The sequence below is a fragment of the Macrobrachium nipponense genome, chromosome 11, assembly GCF_015104395.2.
Source record: "Macrobrachium nipponense isolate FS-2020 chromosome 11, ASM1510439v2, whole genome shotgun sequence".
NCBI classification, from domain to species: domain Eukaryota; kingdom Metazoa; phylum Arthropoda; class Malacostraca; order Decapoda; family Palaemonidae; genus Macrobrachium; species Macrobrachium nipponense.
In genome coordinates, this window is record NC_061087.1 from 97832708 (window position 1) to 97856818 (window position 24111).

General features: G+C 37.4%; 1 protein-coding gene across 3 annotated transcripts in view; it reads left to right on the forward strand.

Annotated features, from left to right (window-relative positions):
• Positions 1 to 24111, forward strand: part of LOC135207744 (prostaglandin E2 receptor EP3 subtype-like) — a 661187-nt gene that overhangs the window by 619154 nt on the left and 17922 nt on the right. For all 3 annotated transcript variants that reach the window (XM_064239572.1, XM_064239587.1, XM_064239579.1), the window contains exons 4-9: positions 2894 to 3072; positions 3972 to 4190; positions 10705 to 10900; positions 18317 to 18543; positions 19407 to 19510; positions 19750 to 19901. In XM_064239572.1, coding sequence (XP_064095642.1) covers positions 2894 to 3072; positions 3972 to 4190; positions 10705 to 10900; positions 18317 to 18543; positions 19407 to 19510; positions 19750 to 19901 — 1077 coding nt within the window. The remainder of the gene's footprint in view (positions 1 to 2893; positions 3073 to 3971; positions 4191 to 10704; positions 10901 to 18316; positions 18544 to 19406; positions 19511 to 19749; positions 19902 to 24111) is intronic.

Genomic DNA, 24111 nt, shown 5'->3' on the forward strand with positions numbered 1-24111 from the left:
GGCAATGCTATAAGACAGGCCATTACCGGGACGTGGTTGAAAGTGTCATGAGCCGCTCTAATGAAAAATCGATACATTTTTGTACTTCAAGTTTTGTTTTCAGGGAGGAGATTTTTTTTTTTTTTTTTTTTTTTTTTTTTTTTGCACATCTAATTCTGCTGCTTCAAAGTGCATTGAAACCTCACAGACTATACACTGGAAATTTACCTCGCTTATGTTATGTTATTAGGATGGAGTTTCTGGATCCTTAACACTGCCTTTGAATTATTGGTTTTAAATGTTGGATGACAACTGGAACAAAACAAGAGTAGGAGAAGTTAGTCAGAACAGATAAACAGATGGGACGGGAAAGGCGGACAAATGATGTGGAACAGCCAAAGTCATGCTGCCAAGAGCCATTAGTAGTGCCTGCAGTGTGCCGCGCAAGGCGAATTATAGGCAGCAGCCCCCCCCACCCCCCAGCCCGCCCTCACGGACATCTCGCTTTTATGCTGTGATGTATATAATGTAAACAAAGACCACGAAGACTAACAGAATCGAGCCTCTGAGTAAGGACGACTTTCCATCGTTCCATTTTCAGTAATTTTTTTTTAATATATGTAATTTAATATATGTAAAGCAATAGCGATTTGATTTCCATTAAAGTAAGTTTTCGACAGTAGATGACCTTAGTTTTCTTTACTGCAGTAGCTACCCTTGAAAAATGAAAATTTTTTGAGTTTCTCTGGTAAGATGACCTGTGTTCACTAGTGGCTCCAGTTGGAGCGGGGCATCTGGGCACATGCCCCTCCCCCTTGAAAAATAGTGACAAAATACTAATACTGAAGATTTAGATAATACCATAAATGAGAAATATAAAAATGGGGAGAAATAAAAAAATCTATTATAGAAATAAATATAAGATTTTGAGAAAAATATAATAATGATAACAATAATAATATTAGCAATAATCTTAATGATAATTATAATGGATACGGTATTTCCTAATAGGACAGGCGATTACTTTCCATAATGGACATATATCTATATATATATATATATATATATATCTATATATATATATATATATATATCTATATATATATATGGGGGGTGTCACAAATTTTATATACATACATACATATACATATATATATATATATATATATATATATATATATATATATATGTATGTATGTATGTATATATATATATGTATGTATATAAAATTTGTGACCACCCTCCCACCACCCACCCTTGACATTTTTCCGGATCCGCTAGTGCCAATGTTTTCTTCTGCTTCTTTGGATGGCCTCTGAGCATGCAATCATTAGACATGAAAGCACTTGCGTGCTTTGATGTCAAATGATTGCATGTTGCTTGGAAAAACACCCTTGCATGATGAAATAATACCGCAAGGAATATTATTAAGCTAAATGAAAAATTTATATTTTTAAAAAATATTTGATCTGGAAAGCTTTCTCAAGTATGAGAAACGGTTTAAAGGAGAAATTGAATTACAATTGAAGAAGACGTTGTATTTTTTTTCCAGTCCTGTGAACATACAACCTGTATTACAGAGAAAGATGATTCCATATTGGCTCTGTTGTTATGAAATGCGCGCATTTTTATTTTCTTCCAGTGAGATTATCAGTCAAAACGCAGTAAAAGAGAGAGAAGAAGAGAGAGAGAGAGAGAGAGAGAGAGAGCGAGAGAGGATGAATGATGGCGAGTGTTTTATCGTTAAGGTTATAGATCAGTGGGATTTTGTAACGCTCTCTCTCTCTCTCTCTCTCTCTCTCTCTCTCTCTCTCTCCTCTCTCACACACACACACACACACACACACACACACACACACACACACACACACACACTGTGAGATGACCATTTGTGTTCAAAATTTAGCTAGACCAAGAAATTCGCACCCGATATTTAGATAAGTCCTGTGTCCAGACAGTGAATGTAAATCTCTCAGTCAATGATTCCCTACAGAGTCCCTTTTCTCTCGAAAATATATTTCCACACAATCCTCCTCTGTTCAGTCGTGGGAGAGTATCCCTGATGGGAAAAGACGAGGAGTAGTGAAATATATTCAACGGGTTTTTAGGACCTACCATGGTCATCCACGTTGTGGGGGGGGGGGGGGGGGTTCCTTTTTTGGCACATGCCGGACACATTAATGCAGAAGGAAGTACTCTCTCTGGAAGTGGTGGAATACGCTATATTCTTTTTTCAAGTCTTTCCTCATTATTATGGTTCCTCGTTGGACAAGTGGTTTACGTACTCGCCTACCGATTCGGTAGTCCTGAGTTCAATTCCCCGTTTTGCCAACAAGGAAAACCGATTTGATAAGTTGCTATTCTTCTCTTTGATAAATTTTTATTATTTGATAAATCGTTATTCTTCTTTTTGCTAAATGTTATTCTTTGATCAAATTTATTCTTCTCTTTGATAAATTTGTATTCTTTGATAAGTCGTTAATCGTCTCTTGGATAGATTTTTATTCTTTGATAAATCGTTATTCTTCCCTTGGATAAATTTTTATTCTTTGATAAATTGTTATTCTTCTCTTGGATAAATTTTCATTCTCTATAAGTCGTTATTCTTCTATTGGAAAAATTTCCATTCTTTGATAAATCGTTATTCTTCTCTTCGATAAATTTTCATTCTTTGATAAATCATTATTCTTCTCTGTGATAAATCATTATTCTTTGATAAAATTTATTCTTTCAACTTATTAAATCGTTATTCTTCTCTTTGATAAATTGTTATTGCCTTCTTTGATAAATCATTATTTTTCAGTTTGATAAATTCATGTACCACCATCGCATATCTTTCACATTACGTCAGAATCTATTGAAGCTCACCATACCATCCATCCATCTATCTTCTTTTCATGTCGCCGCCTGACAGACGTCGTGGAAGCTCTGATGAACTCCTCAGGGACGGGAGCCGCCGGGGACAAGATCGTCCGCCACCTACCGCCGCTGTACGAGGTCCTCATCGCCGGCTGCTACTTCTTCGGCATCACGGGAAACCTGGCTGCTTTCTACATCATTACCAAGAATGAGACGCAGCGTGGCAGGAAGCAGGTGAGAGAATACCATCGTCTGTCTGTTTTTTTTATATTTAAATTCTTACGTCATTTCACTTCTTTTTTTTTAGCTTTGATAGACAGACTTGGAAAGCACTGTTCAACATTATCATGTTTGATGAAGTTGAGTGTACATTATTATTATTATTAATTATTATTATTATTATTATTATGACACGTTTTATTGAAAATAATGACTATTTCAGCCGCGTTTATTTTGTATAGAAATTTCTCTATTCTTTTTGTTACTACTTTTCTTCTGTACTCAAGAAAAGTCAGTAAAAAAAACTTCTATAGAAAATAAACGGTGCTGAAATAGCCATTATTTTGATTATTTTTATTTTAATTATTATTATTATTATTATTACGTTATTATTATTATTATTATTTTATTTTAGTTATTATTTTTATTATTATTATTATTATTATTATTGCTGTCCATTCCAACTTTGATATTAGCTATTATTGTTATGGTTATAGCCTGTTTGCTAAGATTATTATTACCTATAAAACCTTGTATAATTATTAGCATGTGTGTAACCTTCATCATTATTGAATTTACCGATGATCCCTTAAATTCCTTTAAATTCCCCTTAAATTTCCTTAAAATTTCCGTAATTAAATTCCCATAAATCCCTTAAAATTCCCTAAATCCCTTAAAATTTCCTAAATCCGTAATTTTCCATAAATCCCTTAAAATTCCCCAAATACCTTAAAATTTCCTAAATCGCTTAAAATTCCTTAAACCCCCTAATTCCCTTAAAATTCCCTAAATCCCCTACAATTCCTTAAACCCCTTAAAATTCCCTAAATCCCTTAAATTTCCTGAATCCCTTCAAATTCCCCCAAATCCCTTCAAATTTCCTAAACCCATATCACCTTGATCTCCCTCCGAAGACCTTCATGCTGCAGTGCTTGGCGGGGAACGACCTCCTGGCTCTGCTCGGTTCCTGCGTCCAGATGTTCATGCATCTCTACCTGCCGGTGGCCAAGATGAAGTGGTTCTGCGCCTTCAGGGTCGTCTGGAGGGCCTTCGGACTCGGCTCCGGATGCGTGTCCGTCGTCATGGCCGTCGACAGGTGGCTGGCTCTCTCGCAGCCCTTCTTGTACCACGAGGTAAGTTTGGAACTCGAGAGTAAGTCGCGTTGTTCTGTTTATGTGTATGGTTCTATTTTTGCGATTCCCCCCCCCCCCCCCCCCCCCAACCCCCACCCCTCATGCTTTGTCCAGTAACTTCCAGTCGCTTTATCTTTCAAGTGCTAGACACTTTCCTATATTTTTAAAATTCACTTCTTCCAATCCTCGTTTCCTTCTGGTTTCTCGTACTTCCTTGCTTTGGAATTCTCTACTTGCTTCCGTTTTCCTGGCTTACAATCTTCCATCCTTTAAGAGGGAAGCCTATCCCTTTGTCCAGTAACTTCCAGTCGCTTTATCTTTCAAGTGCTAGACACTTTCCTATATTTTTAAAATTCACTTCTTCCATTCCTCGTTTCCTTCTCGTTTCTCGTACTTCCTTGCTTTGGAATTCTCTACTTGCTTCCGTTTTCCTGGCTTACGATCTTCCATCCTTTAAGAGGCAAACCTATCTGATCCATTGAGGTTTGACCGCACCCGTTAGGTAGCTCATCTGGTGGCCTGTGCCCTCTGCTATCTTTATCCATTTCTGTCTTCATCAGAACCAAACTTTTCAAATGTGACTCTTACAAAATTGTTTTATAGTGTAATTAGATGAACCATTAGGAATTCGTCAGTTTTAGCACTCCACAACCAGTTAAAACCAAATTTATCTAACTTATTTAAATGGCTCTTACATTTTTGTGTGTGATTAGATGAACCATAAGAAATTCGTCAATTTAAGAACCACTTAACCAGTCAAAACCAACTTTATCTGAATTCTTATTTATATAACTTAAATTTTTTTTGTGTGTAATTAGATAAAACAAAAATTGTCATCTTAAGAACCGCACAACCAGACCAAACCAAATTTATCTGACATCTTATTTAAGAGGTTCTAAACATGTCTTGTAACTGATACCAGGATCCATGGTAGGTTCTACACCCTCCTGGAAAATTTCCACTTTCCAATATCGTCCTTTTTCGCTTTTCCATGAGGCTTGTGCTAAATTAGGTCATTAATTTGCCAGTCTCATGGGATTTGCGAGAATGGGATCCTTCGCGGGCCCAGATCGGCCAAAAGGCGAGAGGAAGACAATTTTCGTAACGTTTTGTGTTGAAGACTTACTCCCAAGGGTTCTCGTGTTAAAAGAAATTATTTTATGTATAACATGTTTGAACGTTTCAATTAACTTTGGATTTTTTTCAATTTGCAGAAAGAAATGCTCTAAACAAGAATTTAAAAATGTTGAACTGGAAAGAATATGAAATAATAAAGAATATATACTATAGATAGAAATAATTAGATGTTTAAATTGACAGGAGAGAGACTTTTTAAGATATTAAAAAAAAAAAAAAAAAAAAAAAGGGCATTACAGTACTACAAAAATGAAACGGTACGAGCATCGAGTTAGTCATATTTTCAGTATCCTCTCTCTCTCTCTCTCTCTCTCTCTCTCTCTCTCTCTCTCTCTCTCTCTCTCTCTCGGTCCTTTTTCCTGCAGTATTTCACGTTAAGAAAACAATTTCTCCAGTTTAAGGGCGAAATTCGTATTTGCATTCACTACTAGTATAATCGTCCGTTTTGTTCCCCGCGTTAAACTTATGATACCGGACGTTGTAGACAGAATTGTCAAAAGACGTTTTCATTCCGAATGGGAACTGGGTAGCATTCTATTGCAGCATTTCCATTTAACCATTTTATATTTTACGTAAATGTAAATGTGTCTACACATCACGAGAATTGGCTCAGCCAGTGGAGGAAATATGTACGGCCAAAAAAACTATAGATAATAAGAACGAGAATTCTCGAGCACTTATTTCCATGGGCGACGTCCAATTCACTTCGAAATTTGGGAATGTAATTTGCTGAGAATGGACGTCCAGTATGCGCGCATGAAATGCGTGTTAACTTTTAATTAGCTAAACCAAATGAATGAGTGAACGAGCGAGGTTAACTTGGGAAGTTGAAGTTGGTTCTTCTGTGTACATAACCGTAATTGTTGCCTTGGTGTAATGTACCTATTAAATTGAATAAGTTGTATTGTGACGTAAGAGCATGGATATTAACAAGAACGAAAGAGTAGTTCTTACTTGAATACCTAATTGGAATTACAATTCCTGCAAAGACGTACACTCGTAAGGCTTGAATAAGGTTCCAGGTAACAGGAGCTGATTTGGGACATTCGAATCCGAACCATTCCTTCTCTCCAATACTTATACATTTTTCATCCAATTAACTGCCTTCATCCCACCATTCCTCCAAGTCCTGTCCTGTCTATCTGAGACGAAATACATTTTTTTAGCGTCTCAGTGGCGTGGTCGGTAAGGTGTTGGCGTGCCACCCCGATGGCCGCGAGTTCGATTCTCGGGCATTCCACTGAGGTGGGGGTGAGATATGTGTATTTCTGGTGATAGAAGTTCACTCTCGACGTGGTTCGGAAGTCACGTAAAGCCGTTGGTCCCGTTGCTGAATAACCACTGGTTCCATGCACCGTAAAAAAACACCATACAAACAAACAAATTCATTTTTTGGATTATAATGATCATTGGCGTAGATGACCTAATGATTAAAAGGACCATTGACATATATGACTTAAGTTGATATGGCGCGAATTTATATTTAAAGAAGAGGATTTGGAAATGAGCGTAGTATGTTCGTTGTTTTTCTAATTACGTGACCGATAAAACTACCATATGGTATCAAAGTGCAAAAATAAAATAAAATAAAATAAAATAAAAATCTCGTTTTTCCTATAAAAAAAAAAAAAAAAACAAAAAAAAAAAAAAAAAAAAAAAAAATTTTTATATCCGGGATTTGAGAGGACGTAATAAAAATGTGCGCTCACCCTACTTTGCCCTCATTTCTCTCTTCTTTCAACTCTCTCTCTCCTCTCTCTCTCTCTCTATCTCTCTGTCTAAGTGATTCCTTAACTATCAGCTCTGGAAGTTTAAACATTGGGATTATTATGACTACGTTCATTCTGGCCATCTGTTGAACAAAGATGCTTACCATAGTGCTAATTTTAGGATGCCTTCCAGTTTATCCTAGGAGGAATATACGATTAGCAACGCGCGATACCCATCTTAAATTTAAATAAGCTTTCCAGGCTCATTTAAAGAAAACTCAAGTTTTGCATAATAAACTTAAAATATACTCTTGAAGCAATTCTAGTAGTATTCCAATAACGTGAGAGATCCAAACAACGCAGTTTCCCTTCCGCTGCCAAAGAAACGGTTTCGAAGTCTTTGTTGGAAGACGGAAGATTGGATGTCAGCCAGAGTCGAGGGACCCAACCTTTCTCCGAAAAAGTAGCTTAAGGAGAAGAATAAATCCCTTGAGCCGGTTCCAATCTAGGTCATTGCCCAGGGGTCTTTTCGGGAGGACACCGAGGAGAAAAGTATGAGGTTCAGTTATTCATGAATATTTGAATGCATTTAGGATATAGGACCGATTTTGTACACGTCGTATGCCGCTACGTATGTCTTAATATTTCTCGAGTTGATATGGGACCTTTTTTTTTTTGCCGTATATTTTAACCTTGTCATCCGATTTCACTAAAAATGATGCTTTATTGATGTTTGTGTATACATTTGTGTATAGATATATATATATAGATATATATATATTTATATATATATATATATATAATATATAATCTAATAAAAGAAGCCCATGAAAACGCCAAAATATACGTAGAAAGTAAGTACTATATTGCCAGAGACTGGTGTCTACCTGAAGAGAAAGACAGCCAGCTCTGAAATATAGTACTTTACTTTCTACGTATATTTTGGCGTTTTCAAGGGCTTCTTTTATTAGATGGAATTCTGTTGCAACAGAACATTTTTCCCAGTCATATATAGGTATATTATATATATATCTCTCTCTCTTCTCTCTCTCCTCTCTCTCTCTCTCTCTATATATATATATATATATATATATATATATATATATATATATATATATATATATATATATATATATATATATATATATACTACATATATATATATATACACATACATTTACACACACACATATATGTATATATATATACATATATATATATATAATATAATATATATATATAAATATATATATATATATATATATACAGTTTATGGAATGAAGGCAGAAATATCGAGCCAACTGCAGGGTTCTCGATGCGGAATATCCGCGTGATTTTGGGAGACTTAAAAGATGATTGATCGCATACTTGCTTGGAGAGGAAAGTGAAGCGAAGCCATTTGGTTTTAAACTTGCCTTTTCTAATGGGATAATACGAAATAGCTTGCCGTCCAATTGTTAAGGTTGGGTCGCACCTATGCTCCCCAAGGTCACGCCCCCTCCCCTTTTTTCCTGTCTTTCTACTCATGGAAATTTTCCTCTGTATTCGTGTACTCATCTGTCCTGTAAATCCAGATATTCACGATTAAATAAATAAGAGAATTGTTATCATTTTTATGCTAGACGTACTCCATTATGGGCCTTGTACTTACAGAAAAAAGAAGATATAGCTATCTACTCTGTATTTTTTTGTATTGTATGTTTTTTGGGACAAGTTTGTACTTATATTTTGTATATCTTGTCAATAAAAATAACTAACTAACTAACTATAACCTACCAAGTATCTTTACTTGGCCTATGTTATGCTTTCACAGTTATAAATGTCTTTTAGCAGTATCTGATAACCTTAGTGCATCTGGTGGGCGTCTTGTTCTTTGTCTTCAATGAAACTCTTCTGTAATTACGGTCATTTTCGCGTGGGTAGGTTGTTCCTACCTGAGAGTTCAACATAGTCTTCTTATTCCCTTAAACACCTTACCATACCTATGAGCAGCCTGTGGGCAGATGCCCATGCCGGCATAAGGTTAACGTAATCTAAACAGCCAATCATCAGTGCTTAGCACGTATGGCTAACCTCTCTCTCTCTCTCTCTCTCTCTCTCTCTCTCTCTCTCTCTCTCTCTCTCTCTCTCTCTCAGTTGATGCTGGCCGTTAACCTGCTAGAAAGAGGATAGTTAATAAGAGTAAGTGTCCCTCCCTTTAAAAACTATGTAATTTCACAGGAACTTGTAACAGACCTAAGGAGTCTATTCTGAAGGGATTGGATCACATCACAAAGGAGCCGTAGAACTTGGCGGAAAATGATTAGATGTTTATATCTGTTCTTCCCTTCAAACATTCTGCATCTCGCTGCGAGTCGATGTCCTTCCCTCAAGGCATCATGCAAATAAGTCATGTGGAAGTCCTGTGTTATATTCTCTGCCGCTATTGATCACTCTGAGCGTAATTATGGCCGTGAAAACTGTTATGCGGGCACTTCATTTGTATCTGGGAGGGTGCTGGGGGCGCTTTGAGAGAGAGAGAGAGAGAGAACTTTCAAGATGATAATATTGTTACTAAAGTCTTTCATTGGAGAGAGAGAGAGAGAGAGAGAGAGAGAGAACTTTGAAGATTATAATATTGTTGCTAGTCTTTCATTGGAGAGAGAGAGAGAGAGAGAGAGAGAGAGAGAGAGAGAGAACTTTGAAGATTATAATATTGTTGCTAAAGTCTTTTCATTGGAGAGCAGATATTTCATTAGGAGAGAGAGAGAGAGAGAGAGAGAGAGAGAGAGAGAGAGAGAGAGAGAGAGAGAGAGAGAACTTTGAAGATTATGATATGGTTAGTAAAGTCTTTCGTTTTGTTACTAAAGCCTTTCATTGTAGAGAGAGAGAGAGAGAGAGAGAGAGAGAGAGAGAGAGAGAGAAACTTCGAAGATTATAATATTGTTAGTAAAGTCTTTCGTTTTGCTACTAAAGTCAGAAAGCGAACTAAGTTTGTTGATTAGTGAAGAGCTTGCGCGATTGCAATTGACTAATATTTGTAAATAGCGCTCTCTCTCTCTCTCTCTCTCTCTCTCTCTCTCTCTCTCTCTCTCTCAGATGCCAGAAGCTTTGTACCATAGAGTTTCACAGTATTTGCCGAAATTTATTGGTAACTCTCTCTCTCTCTCTCTCTCTCTCTCTCTCTCTCTCTCTCTCTCTCTCTCTCTCTCTCTCTCTCAGGATAATAATATAATATGATATAATAATGCAACAATTACCCCCAGCGGTTACTTGACGGTGGTTGGTTTAGATTCTCTCTCTCTCTCTCACTCTCTCTCTCTCTCACTCTCTCTCTCTCTCTTTCTCTCTCTCTCAGGATAATAATATAATAATGCAGTAATTACCCTCAGCGGTTACTTGACGGTGGTTGGTTTACTCTCTCTCTCTCTCTCTCTCTCTCTATCTCTCTCTCTCTCTCTCTCTCTCTCTCTCTCTCTCTCTCAGGATAATAATATAATATTAATATAATAATGCAGTAAATATCCTCAGCGGTTACTTGACGGTGGTTGGTTTAGATAAAGCCCGCTATATTGCCAGCTCGGTAAAGTTTTTGTGAGAAAAAAATAAAAGAATAAAAAAAAGCCCTGTTGTGGACCTCTGGACTTTGTAAACCGACATGACCTCTCATGAGCACTTTTCCTCTGCAGCGTGTGACCTACGCCGTGATCTGCCGCTCGGTCATCGGTCTGTGGGTCTTCAACCTGATGCTGGTGTGCGCGCCCTTCGTGGGCTTCGGCCTCTGGTACGACGTGGACTCCGACAAGGGCGTCACCGCCTGCGTTCGGTACAGGCATGGCATCACGCCCGTCGACAGGGCTTACGCCTTCCTCGTCTTCGCCTTCGGTGAGTGGTTCTGGTATGCGTGTGTGCGTGTTATTTTTCTTATTATTACCTTATTGTCGTTCATTTTAGAAAAAAAAATTTTAACCAAAACTTTGGTAAATTTATATACGCTATGCTTTAAAGTTTAGTTCTTTCTGAAAAGCTTTGTCAGATTTTGTCTTTGAATCTCTACATTTTTTAATGCTCTTTTAAATTTTTATCGTTTACATTTGAAGCTCAGTATTATTTCTGGAAGCTTTGGTATTTTATATGTCAAAATAAGTACCACAATACGTAAGTTATAATAAAGCTCTTGACGAGGAGACCTGGTGGAAGGCGAAATTATCGAGCTACTAGAGTCTTTTATTCTCATTTCTCCTCTGGACTAATTGACATATCTCATCTTCGTGTTATGAAAATTATATTTATATAATTATAAATGAAATGAGCGTCTCAGTGGCATGGTCGGTATGGTCTTGGCTTGCCACCTCGGTGGCCGCGAGTTTGATTCTTGGGCATTCCACGGAGGTGTTAGAGATGTGTATTTCTGTGATAAAACTTCACTCTCGACGTGGTTCGGAAGTCACGTAAAGCCGTTGGTCCCGTTGTTGAATAACCACTGGTTCCATGCAACGTAAAAACACCATACAAACAAGCAAATATAAATAAAATGTATCATTACAGAGTTTTTTGGGCTCCATTACTATTAAGAACAATTCAGAGATGGGGCAAAGGCAACAAAAGTTTTTTTGTCGAATATCTCTTAAAGTTCCAGAACTCGGAGGCGGGCGATTGTTGTGACACTCATCAACATTACCTGTAATCTGTAAAACTCCTTCGCTGTCTCTCTCTTCTCCCGTAGGGGCGTAGTGATGTCAGTGGACCTTGTGCGGTTCACTGTAGGCATTACTTAAGGTGCTTTGCAGCGTCCCTTCGGCCCCTAGCTGCAACCCCTTTCGTTCCTTTTACTGTTCCTCCTTTCATAGTATCGTTTCTTCCATCTTGCTTCCCACCCTCTCCTATCAACTGAGTCATAGTGCAACTGCTTTGAGGTTTTCCTCCTGTTACACCTTTCAAACATTTTTGCTGTCAATTTCCGTTTCAGCGCTGAATGACCTCGTAGGTCCTATAGTAGATTCACAACAACCGTGCATTTGATGTCTAGGCTAGTCCCTTACGACGTTCCTGATAGGCTGTTGATAAGCCAGTCACAGCTGGAAGCTCTCAGTCTCTCGAGTGAGTTCACACATGCAGGATGTATGTTCCACCTCTCCCGAGGGATACGTCTTTCAAAAGTATCCCTCAGGAGAGATGGAACATATAGTTCCTACCCATGTGAACTCTCGAGAGAGACTGAGAGTTTCCAGCCCTGTGATACGCTTATCAACAGCCAATCAGGAGCGTCGTAAGGGACTGGCCTAGACATCAAATGCACGGTTGATGTGAATCTACTATAGTGCTTGGACTTTGGCCTAAATTCTGTATTCAATTCAATTCTCTCTCTCTCTCTCCAAGGGCTTTAGGTATTGCCAGTTTCTTTAATGTTTTCCCTTTTCGGTGTTCCTAGTTTCTCAGGGTGTGTATAAAGCATGGTTTCCTACTCAGGTGAAACCCTTGAACTCTCTTACCTGTGAGTTAGAATCTGGCTTCTTTGTCTTGAGGAAAGGAGTTGGTTGATATTGCGTCATTTATCCTAGACAGTTATGAATTGAGTTGAGTTGAATGTAGAATTTAAACCAAAGGCCAAGCACTGAGACCTATGAGATCATTCAGTGCCGAAATGGAAATTTTCAGTAAAAGGTTCTGAACGGTGTAACAAGAGGAAAACCTCGAAGTTTCACTATGAATCAAGTGTTAGGAGAGGGTGGGAAGTAAGATGGAAGAAAGAGAATATGAAAGGGGGTACAGTTCAAGGAACTAACGGGGTTGCAGCTGGGGGCCGATGGCACGCTGCAAAGAACCTTAAGTAATGCCTACGGTGCAATGCATGTAATCCATATCCCCTCTTATATATATATATATATGGAAGTAGATTATGGAGAATTTAAGCTTCCTGGTTATACATTGCCAGTGCTTGAGAATTATTTTCATGATTAACTTGTCAAAGTGGTTATTCACGTATTACCGTTACATTCCGTAATAAAGATGAACATTCGCTGCATTCGTCGTCTCTCCATTGACCGAAAACTGAAGTGTAAGCAGATTCATGATGCCATTAGGGCGCCTCAGTGGCGTGGTCGGTATGGTGTTGGCGTACCACCTCGGTGGCCGCGAGTTCGATTCTCGGGCATTCCATTGAGGGGTGAGAGATGCATATTTCTGGTGATAGAAGTTCACTCTCGACGTGGATCGGAAGCCACGTAAAGCCGTTGGTCCCGTTGCTGAATAACCAATGGTTCCATGCAAAGTAAAAACACCATACAAACAAAATGATACCACTAGGTGCTGTAATGAAGGAAACATTTAAAAATAACATCTTTTCCTGCGAGAGCCTCTTATATTTATATAAACGGGAACATTGTGGTATTGGATGAAAAATTTTAAATGTGCAATATGAAAGTTAATTAGCACCGTCAACAACCCGCCCGCACCCCCCCCACAAAAAAAAAATAGGTATCTGAGGATAGATTTTGTTACTAGAATATTGGCCTTATGCCAGCGCACGTTCTTGCTCGTGCGAGCAGCCTTCTAAATACAAGAGATGGTGTCTACTAATCTGTCCCAAAACACTTTAACAGATAACTATCCAAAACGACATGATTACCCTCTTCAATATTAGATTTTAATCTTCCATCACTTCCGGCTAAGGAAATCCTTATTTTGACGGCGGTGGGGAATCCGATTCGCCGCCCCCTCAACCCCGCGCCCCCGCGGGGTATTCATCCTTCCTGTAATTTCCTGTAGAGGAATTTTGACTCCCTGGAGTAAACTCAGATTGATGGTCGTTGGTACCCGAAGCTAACGATGCCTCCAGGGAGGCTGACTGGAAGAACACGCAAAAGGGCCTTTAGTTCCAGCCCCCCCACCCCCCCCCCCCCCCACCCCCCCCCCCCCCCCCCCCACCCCCCCCCCCCCCCCCCCCCCCCCCCCCCCCCCACCTCTCCTCTCTCTCTTCTCTCTCTCCTCTCTTCTCTCTCTCTCCTCTCTCTCTCTCTCTCTCTGTCGGTTGGTTTCTTGCCCACTAACCTAGTTGTTTTTTGTTTCTGTTTATATATATATATATCTATATATATATATATATATATATATATATATATGTGTGTGTGGTGTGTGTGTGTGTGTGTGTGTGTGTGTTGTAATATATATATATATATATATATATATATATATACATATATATGTATACATACGCAGTAGAGGTTAGCCTTGAGAACCTGACGCCTATACCATTCAAACTCTGTGACCTTCTCAGTACATGTGACAGATTGTATTCACGTTCCAAAATTTTGGACATAACTAAAAAAACCATTTGTCTACATCCTACGCCATTTTCTTGGATTGTGAATAATATTTCTCTCTCTCTCTCTCTCTCTCTCTCTTCTCTCTCTCTCTCTCTCTCTCTCTCAGGGACATTTTTATTTTTATTTACATAACTTCATCCTCTTCGAGGTCTTTTCATGTATTTAAAGAGACATACATTCCATGGTTTGGGTTTTTATCGGATTGAATTACTTTGTGTATGTGTTTGAAAACTTGTTTAAGAGCTGGGAATTTTCAGTTGAAGTTCGAAGTGTGTATGAAGAATGTTGTCAAGACCCAAGATTAACAGTGCATGTATATTTGAAGTTTGTTTTGAATGTGTCCAAGAGCCATGAATTCAGCGTATGCTTCTGCCAAGAATGTGTTGAAGTGTATGTAAGAAAGATGTGGTTAAGGGCCATATATTTCAGTGTATGTACGTGTATGATGCGTCGAAGACCTATGAATTTCAATGTATGTTCAGTGTATTCGTGTATGAAAAAATATGTGATTGAGCTATAAATTCCGTATATTACGATCCATAAATTTAAGTAAGTATTTGTACTGAAGAAGCTTCGACGCATCATTCTTGAAGGTATTCGTGAGTGAAAAAATGTGGTTGAGCTAAAAATTTCTATATATTAGTGATTCATAAATTCCAATAAGTGTATTAAATAAGACACAGCTTTGAATTCCAATTTACGCATTTTCATGAAACCACTGCGATACAGTGGGATAAATATGAATTCATCAGAGTTTCATGCTATTGCATTCTCCTACAATGAAACTGCAATACAAAATAATTTGGAAATAAATTTGGAGTGAATTATTATATAAGCTAAATATTTTTGGACGAAATAAAATCATATAAAAACCGAGGAATATTTATATCCTCTCCCCAGGTGATTTTGCTCAAAGAAGTTAATTTTCAGTGAAATAAAAGTTAATTATCTATCGCTTCCAATACAAGAAAAGCCAACTTCTACTTCAATACAGTACCATATACCGATGAATTCATATAATCGTAAGACAGAGTCGTTGATGAGAGCGACATACCAATGAAATTGTCGACTTTAGTTCTAGGAACAGAATTCTTCAAATTTTGCCCCACACGTTTCTTGCGTCGAGTGGGGGATGTGACCTTCCTGTTATCAGAACCCTAGACGAAAGTTTTCATCAGTGCTCACACGAACAGGTGAAGCAGGCGAGATAAAGAGGCGACATTTCACACACTCGGTTTGCTATTTATGTAACCCTGACTCGTCTGAAATGAAGCATCGTCAAAGTCGACACTAATTTTGCCGTAACTTCGCGTTTCTTTTGAGTTACATTGCTGTTGTTCTTGCGATCGTTCTTAAAAATTCATTCCGTAAATTTTACAGTAAAACAACATAGAAGACCTCCGGTATTTTGTCACAATGTTTCGCTGTCAGCAAAAGGGTCGAAATTGTTATTTTCATACGCAATTTTATTACCGTTCTGCATATTTAAATGCGAGATGAATTGGGAATATTAAGTGTGAATTCAGCTAGCCCGTATGCACACATATATATACATAATGTTTGTGTGTATGTATGTATATATGTATACTTATTTATGGATGTACGTACAGCGCAATTCGAGAAGCAATCAGCAATCACCTGTACTCTCTTCACGGGATTCCCAGTGATAAGTTGTTGAATTGGTTTGTTCTAATGTCTTCAGAATTTGTTATAGAGTATTTAGAGGAATAATGTTAGATACTTTATATTTAACCTTATTCCTTATGTTTTCGGAATAGATTTCATTACTTAGACAAATTACATGATGTTTTAGGTATTGTAATAATATCGATATTGAGAGATGTCAGATGAATTCTGTCCGCAGTTATAATAGAATTCACATTATATGTTTATGTATAAGAGAGAGACAGCAGTCCCTGAAGTGTAGTACTTACTGCCTATATTTTGGTTTTTATGGGCTCTTTTTATTATGTATGTATATATATATATATATATATATATATATATATATATATATATATATATACAATAATATATATATATATATATATATGTGTGTGTGTGTGTATACTATTATATATATATATATATATATATATATATATTATATATATATAATAAAAAGAGTCCATAAAAACGCCAAAATATAGGAAGTAAGTACTATATTTCAGAGACTGCTGTCTCTCTCTTCAGGTAGGTAAATATAATATTTACTTTCTATATTTTGACGTTTTTGGGGCTCCTTTTATTATGATGGAATTCTGTTGTAACATTTTTACCAGTCACACACACACACACACACACATATATATATATATATATATATATATATATATATATATATATATATATAATTTTTTTTTTATTGTGTGTATGTATGTATGTACCCCATTTTAAGGACTATTTCAATATACTTTTTTAACTATGCCTGTCTTAGTTCTCATTTATATATGATTCTTATGGCATATAATGAAGGAGGAGGGGAGAATGGTGGCGATTATTTTGACCCACTCAATTAAGCTTCCGGGAAAACGAGTCGACGCCGTCATAGAACTCTTAATCCTATGAGTTCTATGACGGGCTTCTCAAGGAGAAACAACACCAACAACAACAACAACATTTCAATAAAACAAAAATTGGAAAGAATCGGCAACGCTTGAAACATCCCAACACGAATATGTTAAATGGCAGTTTATTTTTTGTAGATACATTAAGAGCTTTTAGTTTTCTGTGAAAAAGAAAACTATTGCGCCGACTTGGCCTGTCCGTCCGCCCGATCTTAAAAAGAACTGAGGCTAGAGGGCTGCTGTCTTATTTATAAGGTTAAAGTTAGCCATAATCGTACTTTTGGCAGCACTATAGGTAACAACGACATAGGCCACCACCGGACCGTACTTGAATTTCATGGGCCGCGGCCAAAAGTTTTATGGGGCCTTGAATGAGGCCACTGTGAGGACCAGAGATTAAGGCAGGTAGCTGGGTACTGATGATTTATTTGTTGTTGTTGTTTAAGATTAAGCTGGCTTTATGCCAGCACGGGCTCTTGCTCACAGTGCAGCCCGTAGGATTTATTTACAGACGAACTGGGTTAACTGACAACTTAAACAACAACTCTTGAGACAGTAGATTTGTGTTTTCTTACAAATATACATTTAAAGATAATAAGGCGTACAAATAATGGCATTACATGTGTTATACATCGGCGGAAAGGCCGCGGAACGCTCTAGCGGATGGAAGTAAGAGCAACGCGACTTGATGATTGGATACAATGAAAATGGGGAGAAAACGTTGTCCTTACACCACCACCGAACAGGTAGCTCGATTGCGCCGTAGAACTTCGGCGCATTTGTTACTTGTTTTTATGTAGACGACGATGCGTCTGCAACGTCATACTGTTGTCTTTTCAAGGCCTTGTGAAAACAAGTCGGAGGGATAAAGGGCAATAAAAAGTGAGGTACCTCTTGAAGGAGGTTTTTATTTATTTATTTATTATTATATATTTTTTATAGGAAAGATTTTTATGGCTAGAGAAAGCGAAACCAGGAACAGCTCACTAAGAGGATTAGTGAACTAAACGCAGAATGAATGAGAATGAAATAAATAACAAATACACCAGAATGAATGAGAATGAAAATAAAAAACAAATGATAACAAATACAAATTAACGCATAAAGAACGAGAATATAATAAATAAAAAATACAAATGAGTCAAAAGGAATTGCTCTCGCCTTGGGGGTACGTCGTTGCAGAGTATCTTATGTATTCTGAAGGCTCATTACAAATTTGCAAGCAGTATAGTGAGAGAAGTATTGGATACTTTGCTTCTGTAAAAAAAAAAAGTATTATTTATTCATTAGTTTATCATTATTTATTTTCTTAATAATTCTCACACTCCAAAAACCAAGTGTCTATTGCTTATTTATTCATTAGTTTATGTTGTTTATTTTCCTAGTCCTGTTAAATGTCGCTATTCCAGGAATGACGATGTGCGCGGTCATAGTGCGGTGCAACATCTCCGTGATTCGCGAGTTGTTCCTGATGAGGAAGGACTGCATGCCCCGCCGTCACTCCAGGTCCTCCTGCCGGAGTTCGACGTCCTTGGGAGGCCCTCCGAGGAACCACCCGACCATGGAGGAGCTTTCTTTGTCCCGGCTGATGGTCGTGATAAGCATCTTCTTCGTGGTGTGTTGGGTCCCCCAGCTGGTGAGTCGCAAGTGAGAGACAATATTATCTGTCCAATACATAATATATATAAGAGAGAGAGAGAGAGAGAGAGAGAGAGAGAGAGAGAGAGAGAGAGAGAGAGAGAGAGAGAGAGAGAGAATCGCTGGTGTGATTCAAATTATAACAACTACTGATGAGAATAAGATAAAGAATTCATTGTCAGAAAACATTCTTCATTACGTCGAAGGCACAAATGAAAAACAATTTATATTCATTCAGTTAAAATTTAAATCACCCTTTTCTTAATGTAGCTGCCTTCAAAAGCCACATAACCTTTAGATATATCTGATGAACGAATAAGAATTTGGATTGCTAAAAGAACCTTTATTTTGTAGCTATTAAGGCATAGCTATTAAAGACAGATCAATATTTCGATGATAATTTGGTCATATAAACAATGCATAAATATATGATATATATATATAATATATATATATGATATATATATATATATATATATATATAGATTATATATAATATATATATATATATATATGTGTGTGTGTGGTGTGTGTGTGTGTGTGTGTGTGTGTATGTATGTATGTATGTATGTATGTATGTATGTATGTATGTATGTATGTATGTATACGTCAGTAATCACAGGTTGTTAGTTTCTTCTGGAAATTATAATCCAATTTTGTCTAATGAAGAAATAAAAAAAATAGTAATTATATAGGAACAATCATTTACCTGCATTTGCATAGCACTATATGTACACGTATGCACGCATGTATAGGTATACTTCCCGTATGCGTATGCATACATTTAATCTATATACAGTATATATAGCTATATTTTATTGAAAAAAAAAACCTTTTACTCTGTATTCCCAATTTTCGCAGGTGACCATTATTTTGGCCCAGCTGGAAGGAACCATCCCACGCATCGAAGGGAAGTGGTATCGGATTGCGGATGTGTTTGTCGCCATGAACTTCGCCTTTGATCCGTGAGGAGAGAGAGAGAGAGAGAGAGAGAGAGAGAGAGAGAGAGAGAGAGAGAGAGAGAGAGCGTTTTCATAGCAGTGTTATCTTTTGAAATTTTGGGAACTGACAAAATTCGTATGCATCAATTCAGTCGTCGTTTGATTAGACTGGCTAAACAAGACGAGCAAGGGCTCTTCCGCTTTTGCGAGCGTCAACCCGCAATGTCAAAATTGTAATGGACGCTTTCATTTTATTCCTGCAGGTACGTGTACGTGATACTCCGTCGCCAGAGACGCTGTGGCAACCGCCACGTCCGGAAGCTGGCGTCCTACATCTGTCCCATGGGATTCAAGGGTCCTAACAGTTCCTTCATCCACAGCTCCAGCAGATCTCACAACTCCAACAACTCAAATAGTAGGGGTTTTGGTCGTTTCCTCCACATCTTCCACTCATGTGTTCTCACCTTCTTGATTCCTTACGGAAGTAGGACAGTGAGCATCGTTCACGAATCCTGTCATTTTTTCTGGGCTCGGCCGTGTCGCTCCGTGAAATAGGTTCCTTTAGCACTATTTCTAAGTTGACATTGTATAGTAGGATTGATGTATGAGCTAGATTTTAGTTTCGAATCAGTATATTTGAGGTGTGATAGGGACATAGGGTTTAGGTCTAGCGATATCTCAGGACTCGGACGAACCAGCAGTGACAGTGTTATCTTACTATAGTGGGCAAGTAGTAATAATTCCCGTAAAGGACTTCTACAACCAAGGAGCTTAGATTAACCAGTCGTGGATAAGCTGGAATTGGTCGTTCCTGGCAGTAGAATGATCCAGAACCAGTTAGCAAAGTAAGTTTCTGAGGGCATCTCAAGTTTAAAGGTTGATTGCTGGATGTGCAAAAAAAAAAAAAACATTAGCAGCTTGACAGCAATAAGTAAAACGACCAAAGCGCAATAAATATATATAAAAATGATCAAAAGCATAAGCAACCGCGGAGATGAATTTTAGCAACAAGTAGTAAATTCACCTCGCTCCTTCATAGGGAGTAATTTAACAGACTCGCGAAAATGTTTGATAAAAAAAAATGAAGGCAAATATTTATCTGTCTGGGAGGCATGTTTTTCTTATGTTTTACAGACAAGGGAAATTCACACAGTGTATGCATTTTCTCCCAAACTGTATTTTCCAGCTTTACAAGAGTATGTTGACTTCTCATTATAGTACTTTAGATCGTAGTATATACTGTGTGACATTTGAGACTGGTATATTCATCCCCTTTCCACTATAACTTTGGAATGTTTTTCCTCGCAGTGTTAACGCCCAGAAGTTTGAGAAAGCTATAACGTATGCACAGTTGCCTTAGTTTTTCTTACATATTTATTGCTTATGTTTACATATTGATTTATACATGTCAGTTTAATGTTTTTGTTCTTGTATGGCCATTCTTTTCTGTGTAGGCCTACTTTGCAAATGGTCTCTCGGATGGAATAATAATTAGGTAGATCTATATTACTATTCCGTGGCGGCTTAGACTATGGCAGTTGCGGTTTTTCTATGCAGTTTTACCTCCTGAACAAGAATTTTAATTGATATTTATTCAGACGACTGTAATTAACCCCCAGGGGCTCGTACTAAACACGGCGAAATACATTTGACTCCCCAATTCCTGGTGGCTTTCGTATTCGCGAGGACGAACGATGCGGAATGCTTCTATAGAAATACCAATAATTATAAGTCACCATCTTATCTTCGGCAAGCCTAATGAGTCTTTGTTTTGAGCCTCCTTGAATAACGAATAATCTGCAGCGTCTCTGCCTAAAGCACGACAATGGATAATTATTTGAAGTGAATGACTACTTTCAGTAACTGCTATTATGTGGATAGTCAAGGCTCAGACTTGGTACAAATCTCTTTTTGTTTTGTATGGTGACGTGAGTAACCTTCCGACATTTATTTATTAATTCTTATTTATTATATACTTTGTTATTTATTGAATTTGTTTTTCTTTGTTATTCATTTTTGTGTTTGTTACTTTATGTATTTAGTTTCCTTTTCCGTACTAGGCTGCTTTTCCTATTGTGATCTTTGCATGGTTATAATTATAGCATTCTGCTTTTCCAACTACGCAGTAATAATATACAATAATCTATAGCACTATGCCTTTTCCAATTACGTAATAATAATATACAATAATAAATTTATTTTCCATAAACCATATGTATGAGAGTAGCACCAGAAGTGTATGGCTTTCTGGTCTCTTAGCAAGTCTCTATAGGTGAGGTTACTTGCCTTGAACCCTTTTTCTGTGACTTCAGGTCCATTTACTCATGAATAGCTGGGTCGAGTGTTAGGAAGGGAGTGGCCCTTGAACTGAGCAAATGTGAGTAAACCTCTGCTTCTCAGCCATGTCACCCAGTGGCAGTACCTACAGAGAAGAAACAAGTAGAATCACTTGTCATATTAATGATTCAGTACTGGGGATGACTACATACATTTGGTTAATCGTCACAGAAATATATGTAGTTAATCATTACAGAAATGATTCAAGATAAGTGTTCCATGCCTCAACCTAACCGGACCTAACTTCTTATATTAAGGAAAATAATAATTTGATTGTGTGTAGTAAATAATGAAGTTGAAGGTTCTGCTTTCATTTGTTTGTATTTTGTTCAATTCTTCCACAAGAAAATTTTATTATTTAAATTGGCCTCCTAAGTATTTTAACATTGATGAAGTAAACAAAGACAATGAGGCGAGGGTACTGTATCTGTGAGCTTTCCTGTGTGTTGTAAGCAGCTCTGTCTTATGAGAGATTGCTCTTAGTTAGGGATGTGTGCCTAGTCATTTGAAACAAATTTACCAAGCTTATCTATATGTATCACTTTAGGTATAAGGTTATAGCATTGTTATTGTATAAGGAGTGACAGTTACTGTAACATAATCATATTTTGGTATTTTTAAGATTAACCAAACTGTTTTATGGTGAATTAGTGTGGAGTATTTAGTGTGGTCTGGAGAATGTTGATGTGACAGGGACCATAGGGAAAGCGATAATTGAAGAAGGTGGAAGTCTTGTTAATGGAAAATTTCAAGGTTCTCAGGACATCAGGAATAACATGTCATTTGTGAAGGGAGCTGGAAAACCAGTCTTTGGCAAGTTGGCAAGAATAATTGGTGAATTTGACCAGAATTTATGAAATCTTCGTAAAGGTTAAAAATGAAAGTTACTGTACAGCATTGCATTAATAATGCAATATAAAGTACCAAAAAAAAAAAAAAAAAAAGGGGGGAAAGTTACACATTGTGAGAAGTACAGATACAGTGGAGTAAGTTGCTGAAGTAAGTGTATTGTGGAAGAAGGTACTGAAGAAAGTCCAGGAGTATCAGTTAAAATCAACAATGGTAAGTTTGAACATTACCAAGGAAACCAACTACAGATAGAGCTTTTGTATTGAAACAAATTCAGAAGTACTACACTGAGCAGTAAGCAAGTAGTTGTATTATATTCCTGAGATGGCATTTGACAGAGTACCAAGACAGCAAGGTGTTGTATTATATTCCTGAGATGGCATTTGACAGAGTACCAAGACAACTAATTAGATGACATCAAGGCAAATAGTACTGTACAGATGGATACTGGAAGGACCCATTGGGCAAGTGGTATTACAGTTTCATGACTTATGGTCTAGAATGTACACTGGTAGGCATCAGTAAAATTAGAGTAAGCTACAAAGGATGGAAGAAAAGAAAGTACCCAGACACTACTTTATGCTAATGACCTGATGTTGATATATGTAAGTATCTTACAAATGTTTAAAAGATGAAAGAATTCATTGGAGAGATGTTTGAAAATCTTTGCAAGCAAAATCAGGCTTACTGTGACTAGGAAAGGAAGCAAAGGCAAAAACAATCTGTAAAATGGCCATATAGATGTGGCTAAGATGTATGGGTAAATTCAGCTCTGTCTATTAAACTAACAGGTGTCATGGAGTATATGCTCTGTAATGCATATTTATATTTTTTGCAAAAACTAATGATGCCCAGCATATGTAAGGAAGCAAAAGGCTGAAAATAATGCTGCCAGGAGATAAAAGAGGCATGTTGAGTAGTGATGGGTGGGAAGAGATTGCTGGACTTATGGCAAACAAGAGTATCTCATAGCAAACAGTATTTTTGTTGTTACTATTATACATACACTTCCTTATGCTGTGGGATTTGGGAATGGGAACCCCAAACTTATAAAGAAAAGGAAAGAGATTTTAAGATCTTATTCAAAATGTTGAGATTTGTGGTTAGACTTGGCAAGGAAAAATGTATAGTATTAAAAATGAGGTAGTGGATGAGAGATTTGGTGTAGGGAGGTTATGAAATGGACCAAGTTAGTTTAGCCATATTGCGACAAGTGACGTTAAAAAATTAAGTATATCTTAGTTTAACCAGACAACTGAGCTGATTATCAGCTCTTATAGGGCTGGCCCGAAGGATGAGATATTTCTACGTGGCTAGGAACCAATTGGTTACCTAACAAGAGGACCTACAGCTTATTGTGGGATCTGAACCTCATCATTTCGAAGAATTAATTTCTAATCACCATAAATAAATTCCTCTGATTCCATGTATTTGAAGAT